Genomic DNA, 6960 nt, shown 5'->3' with positions numbered 1-6960 from the left:
GCTCTACTAGCATCATGGATGTGGATATATATTTAGCTTTTGTTGTTTGTTAGAAATGTAATTATTTGTATATTTTTGACACTGTATTTCCAGTTTATGTGCAAAGACTAAAAAGTATATTATTAAGCTATTTTAGAGATGTAAACAGTATGAATCCCATCTATGAATGGTTTTAGTCTGTGTTGTTGTGTTCTTTAATATTATTTAGTATATTGATGTGTTTCTCTGTAATCCACATGAATACATTATTTTCACATTGTTTTAATGAAAGTAAAAAGTGGTTACAGTGGATATACAGTTTAATGTTTGATAGTAAATAAAGTTTAATACAACAATATAACACAAAATATCAACAGTACAAGAAAGTCACTAATTATTTAATTAAATTTCTTAAAACAGAGTCAGTGTGGCATTTTTCTTGTATGTGTATGTTTTTAGCTATGAACTTAAATTTAATTTAATAAACTTAAATTTTGACAATAACTCAGTTAGTCTAGGCTACTCTGAAATAAGTAAAAACTTGCTGACTTTCCTTACTCCAGAGGTAAGGCCCAGTGGCTTCATAGTATAATAATTCAAAAAAAACAAAAACGCTTCATGGGTCATAAGCTAGTGCCTTTCTGCTTGTTCTAAACCCTGATAAATGGGAGCATTTTGTCAGGAAGGGTATCCAATATAAAAACTATGTAAAATCAAGCGTGTGACCCATCTGTGCTGGATGCTGTGGCTGTACCTTGGAAAAAAAGGCAGCAGCTAGACGTAGCTAAGTCAGAGGTGTGGTCTGATGGTTTTATTTTGGTTTCTGTCAGTCATTATGGTTATACCCGATTTTAAAATCACAGTAATCAGACTTCGACAACAGTCAAAATAACTGGAATTCCATAAAGTGATATAAACCAAGTTTTGTTACATAGTGACAAAAAGGAAAGAATGAGTCCCAGTCTGGGGCTTGTTGAGCCTTGATCTTTGTGGGAGATGGTCACCACTCTCCACTGGACAGTCCTACCCCTTCCTGGGATGCAGGTACTTGTTGGTTCTGGGTCATGTGGTTATTTTGACTTCTGCTCAGCAATCTATACTCTACAGAGCAAAACGCTAATGATGTATGTCTTTTGGTTTTCCAGTAATGCCACCCATTACCCCACCTTTGCAAATACAATACTTACTCATAAGCAATAAAATACTATTTTGATGAATCAATTTTAAATTGTGTCTTTAGACATTTTGTTACTAGCAGTCTGTCTCAAAAACACATAATTTGTTTCCATTTTTTTAGATTAATCAGCATCTATCCATCCATCTGTCTTCTTTCGCTTATCCGGGGCCGGGTCGCAGGGGCAGCAGCCTCTCCCCAGCCACCTCCCCCAGCTTGTCCGGGGGGACACCAAGGCATTTCCAGGCCAGCTGAGAGATATAATCTCTCCAGCGTGTCCTGGGTCTGCCCTGGGACCTCTCCCGATGGGACATGCCTGGAACACCTCACCCAGGAGGTGCCCAGCAGGCATCCTTGTCAAATGCCCGAACCACCTCAACCTTGTGAATCTGCATGACTTCATCAAATTGTATTAGTAATAGTAATATTAAGATTAAGAATGAATAATATTTATTTTAATAATATTTAATTAATCTGATCACCTCCTTATCCCGACAAACTGCTCTGAGTTTTCATTGTACTGAGGAGAAGATCACCCAGTAGAGTTCACCTATTTGAAAGCACAGCCTGACTACTTCGTTTATTTCAGAAGCACTTTAGAACTGAACCTTACTGGTTACTGACATGATGGTTTTATAGTCCTGTCTGACCAGAATCCTGTGATTCTGTGGTCTGGACTCGAGCAGAGAGGGAACACTTTTCATAGGTTTTAACACTCAGTTTCACTTCTCTCCTTGTTATAATTTTGCTCTTCTCTGTGGTTTTGCTGACTTACCAGCAAAACCACAGAGAAGAGTAGCCACAGACCAGTTGTATCATATACTCTGTAGACTGACTCCATCTGACAACAGAACTCACTGCAGGACAACAAATGTCGTACCTCTGCTTGGTCATAAAGCCACGTTCATCTTACTAAAGCTACCTAACAGACGACAAATGAGAGGAAAGTTGAACCTCATGAATGAACTAACATTTATTTCCTCCATTATCATTTAAATATGGGAACTTTGTTTATGGCATTTGCAGTTATTTAAGAAGATCTTTGAAATGTTCACTATTGTTTTGTGATAACATTGATATTTTATTATAAATGAAGAAGCTGCCGTACATTTAAGTGAAGCTACTCTGTGGCTCCACTTGCTCAGTGTATTGTTCTCTCTTAACCTCTTAAAGACTTCGACTCTGGTCCTACCTACATTTAATAATTTGCAAACCTGAGATGGGTCATGTTTGCATCTGGAAATAAATTTTTGTGTCATTTTTCTGATGTGAAGATGGCTGAGGCTTTTTTTTTTATTTATAAATGCTTCATAAGGCAAAAAATTCTTATCACTTTGGTGAGGTCACATAAAATACTAACAACTGAATTAAACATGAATTACAATATGAAATATGTATTTTTAAACCCTCTATTAACACACTTACAAACATATATATATATAAAACAATTACCCTCTCACTCCTGTGGGTGGTCTTGCCCTTTGACTCCTCTACCAGAGGCCCGGGAGCTTGAGGGTCCTGCAGTATCTTTGTGTTCCTAGGACTGCGCTCTTCTGGACAAAGATTTTGGACGGTGTTCGTAGAATCTGCTGGAGCCACTTGCCTAGCTTGGGGGATCACTGCGCAAGTACTCAGATTACCACTGGGACCACTGTTACCTTTACCCTCCACATCTTCTGGAGTTCTCCTCCCAACTCTTAGTACTTCTTGTGTTCCTTCTTCCCGATGTCTGCTGTCATTCGGTGCAGCTACAGCTATCACTACGGCCGTGTTCCTCTGTCTGTCCACCACTCCTGTTCCAGTTGGTTAGCCATCAACAGCTTGACTGTCTTTAACTGGAAGTCCCACAGAACCCTAGCTTGGTCATTATCAGCCATCCTGGGGGGCATGTCCCATTTTGACCTCTGGACTTCCAGACTGTATTGTTCCTGCCATTTTATTATGGCTTGGTTTTTGTTAAACAACCAATGCCTGGTCTGTGTGAAAGACCAGGACTTTCATTACAAGAAATAAATAACTTCAAGACTAGTTTCAGTTAGGATTTGGACTCGGCTGCTATTTGTCAATTATTCTGTTCATAACCTGTAAGGACAAAATTTCACGTTACAGCTAAATGATAGAAGGTTTCAAGGTTAGTGGCCTTTAATCTTTGCAAACCTAGTATTGAAGCCAAGGGTCATTGGGTATGAATGAAAATTACCAGTGGTGGTTCTACACTGAAAAGGGATAAGGTGTCCATTCTCTGTTTTAGGATAAGTTGCTTCGTGTGTCTTTATTTTAAATTGGGGAGGAGTGGAGCAGCACACATACAGATGGATTACTACAGTGTCTGGAGTGATGCTGAGAGCAGAACTGTATATTCTGTGCTTTATGAATGTGTGGTTAAAAGTGTGTTGGTCAGTAAGCTGAGAAAAGTGGTATATCATTTCAAATACATTAATAACAAACAACAACAACAAAAAACAGATGTTGTCAATACAGAGTAAAAACTATAAGCGCATTTAATATATCTAATATTTTATGATTGACAAATTTCAGGGCCATTTGTGTTGTTGTATTTTTAATATATTTAATTTCTCTGGAGGACTTATTGTCTGTTTGTTGAGCTTCTTCGTGGTGGTGTGTAACTTTTATTCAAATATGTGAATAATCCTGGATTGTTTCTCATGAAATCTGCTACAAAAATGGCCAAATATTCTGTTTTTTGAAGACTATAAACTATCTCCATTGTTCAGCCTGCTCTTTAGCTCTACAGGTGGCAAAATTTTCCCTGAAATGTACATGTAATGTGACACATTATAGGTATTTCTTACATTAAAAGATCGAAGGACACGAATAGTTACCATGTTGGCAGTGTTAAAAACCAGAGTCCAACACAATAGAAGATGAAAGAGAGGTGATACTTTTTACAAAGCACAGAGGTAAATGTAACAGGAAATGATCTTTTGAATCTATTCTGTGTTAGCCAATCAGGTGCATTTTACTGACCTAAAACATTCATTCCTCCTCCTTCACTCATTGAAATACCAGCAGGGTCCCCAACAAAAAGCAGTGCCACGATGATCGTCTTTTGGGTTACATTGTTTTTTTTTCACCAAGGATGTAAGTGCATTTTTATTTTGTCTAAAAATGTTCTTAGTTAAGGATTTTCATGTCAAATAGACATATACAGAATAAAAGAGTTTTACACTGGAAAGTTACAACGTCAAACAAAATTTTATTTCTCTTATTTCAGATTCTCTGGTTCCAGTTGAAACTGTTCAGCTTGGTGAACCAGCAACCTTGACATGTGCTATTCCCAAAGAGCTCAGCATTAGGGGACTCAAATGGTACAAGCAGAGCGTCGGGGATACTCTTAAATTAATAGTTACTCTGATTCAGTCTAAAGCTGATTTTAGTCCTGGATTTTCGAGCTCAAGATTTTGGATAAATATTGATGCAAATTTTAGCAGCCTGATCATTTTGGAGACAGTTCAAGAGGATGAGGGTCACTATCACTGTACAAACACAGAATGGATTGGAACTACATGGGGTGGAATATATTTGTTAGTTACAGGTAATAAGCCAATCTACTTTTACAAATGTTCACATTTTTCTGTGCATGTTTGGAAGAATGTGATTTGTATTACACAGGAAACACTGAGAGGACATCAAACTATGCAGTCAGTCAGTTGCTGATAGAATCAAATCCAGTCCGTCCAGGAGACACAATGACTCTCCAGTGTTCAGTCTTCTCTGACTCTGACATCAAGACGTGTCCAGGAGGTCTCAATATTCTCTGGTTCAGAGAGGGATCAGATAAATCTCTTCCAAACATCATCTACACTGACAGAAACAGAAGTAATATATGTGAGAAAAGATCTGACCATCAGAAGACATGTGTTTATCACTTCTCTAAGAACGTCAGCTCCTCTGATGCTGGGACTTACTACTGTGCTGTGGCCACATGTGGGGAGATATTATTGGGAAGTGGAACTACACTGGTTATTCAAGGTAACGTTATCATTACTCTATTAATTAGAAAAGATGTCACTTAACTAGTCATTTTTAGTTGTTTTTTTTTATTGCACTTTGGCTTTCATCTCATCTTTTCCTTTTCTTTTTAATATGATTGCAGAAAGCAGCGTGTGGTCACAGACAGTTGTTTTCTTACTTTGCGCTGTCGTGGTTATGAGTCTGATTGTTATTGCTGTCCTCATTTACACAATCAAGATAAACAACAGTGATCATCCCAAAGGTAATTTAAATTAATCATAATTCTCTTTTTAATAAAAGCATATAAATCTTGAGTTTTATACATTGTTATCTGTATTTTCCACAATCAAGCTGCTGTCCTGCAGAAAATCTTTAGTGATGAGAAAAAACAGCAGGTAAAGCAATTAAAGCTAAGAATATTTTTATAATTGTTTTTCTTTTTTAAGTTTTTATGTTTCTAATATTTTTTATGCACTGCATTTTCCCAGAATAAGGACACGTGGATGTTTTCTGCTGTTGTCTTTACCACGCTGAAAGTTGACAGAAGTATAACAAAGAGTGCAAATGCAGTGACGAGGCAGCAGATCTATATGGCTGCCAAGACTTTTGGGCTGGATTAGGTCTATGTATGATGTCTTGGTATGAAATTATCTTCTTTATGTTTGCTTAGAGCTAATTGTTTCTTTTATATTGTGGCTTTGTGTACAAATTATTATCAGCATGTTTAAATGCACTTTGATTGATTGCAACTTAATAATGAAAATGTACATGTTTGTATACATGTCACGATCCGAACAGCAGCATTCCTGGTTTAGTCTGGAATGTATGAGGTTCAGATAGTTAGGGTGCATACCAAATAAGCGCATACCCATTAAAATAAAACAAACAGACATTTGTGAAAGCAAGGGATTATCATTCTTGGTAATTATGTAATAAATATACAAATTAAATCTGTACCAACTGCATTTTTTAAATTTCTTTTTTATGATGTATGATGATAAAATCTTGGAGAAGTAAGTAAAGGGTGAATACGTAAATAAGAAAATTACTGTAGCTGAAACTAAAGACTAACAGGAAGGTGCTGATGTATTCAAACAGGGAAACCACACATGAGAGAAGTTTACAGATTTCAAGATAAGAAAAAAAGGTGATTTTGATCAGTACATGGTGTTGATTTGTGTCCCAGAAGAAAGAAATGCAGAACAATGAGGGTTAAAGGAAAGTATCATAGTACATCATTGTCTTTACCATTTTGCAGTCTTGTTGTAATGAATTGTCCTAAAATCATATTCTCAATGTTACTGTGTTTGTCAACATTAATCTTCCAAATTATGAAATTAAATAAAACACCTTCTATCAAATCTTGTTATTGTTCAACTTCGCTTTGCATGATTTCTGTCAGAATCTGCAGATTATACAGAACAAATAAAATGTTCACGTTTCTCCAACGTTGTTCCCAACAGTTTCACGGGATGGCCAGGAACCATTCACGATGTCTTCTCCGGCGCTGATAATTGGCGTCTGTCTTGTGTCAGTGACGTAAAAGACGGATTTAATGCGACATGACCATCAAACAGTCACTTTCTAAAACATCAGATCGATTCAGTACCACATACGAAAGTGACCCAGATCGGATTTGAAAATATCGGATTTGTGCCGTTCACACTGTCACACCATGATCGGTTGTGGGTCGCATAGGGTCAAAAAAATAGGATTTGATGTTTGGGTTTCCAGCAAAGCGTGGAATTACCAAAATCAGAGAGGGGATAGAGATGGGATAGCCTAACATATGAAACAGGAAAAGACCGCAGTGTAATCCATTTATTTTAACA

General features: G+C 37.0%; 1 protein-coding gene across 1 annotated transcript; it reads left to right on the top strand.

Annotated features, from left to right (window-relative positions):
- Window positions 1-4212: 4212 nt before the first annotated feature.
- Window positions 4213-5806, top strand: LOC102780645 (uncharacterized). Its single transcript, XM_087852196.1, has 6 exons — window positions 4213-4255; window positions 4389-4709; window positions 4787-5146; window positions 5271-5390; window positions 5480-5523; window positions 5617-5806. The coding sequence occupies exons 1-6, from the start codon at window positions 4213-4215 to the stop codon at window positions 5746-5748; spliced, it is 1020 nt and encodes a 339-aa protein (XP_087708322.1). The 3' UTR covers window positions 5749-5806.
- The last annotated feature ends 1154 nt before the right edge of the window (window positions 5807-6960 follow it).

This window comes from Neolamprologus brichardi, chromosome 2, assembly GCF_056152115.1.
Source record: "Neolamprologus brichardi isolate AB-2024 chromosome 2, ASM5615211v1, whole genome shotgun sequence".
Taxonomy (NCBI): domain Eukaryota; kingdom Metazoa; phylum Chordata; class Actinopteri; order Cichliformes; family Cichlidae; genus Neolamprologus; species Neolamprologus brichardi.
The sequence above is the reverse complement of the archived record's forward strand: the minus strand, read 5'-3'. Positions and strand labels throughout refer to the sequence as shown.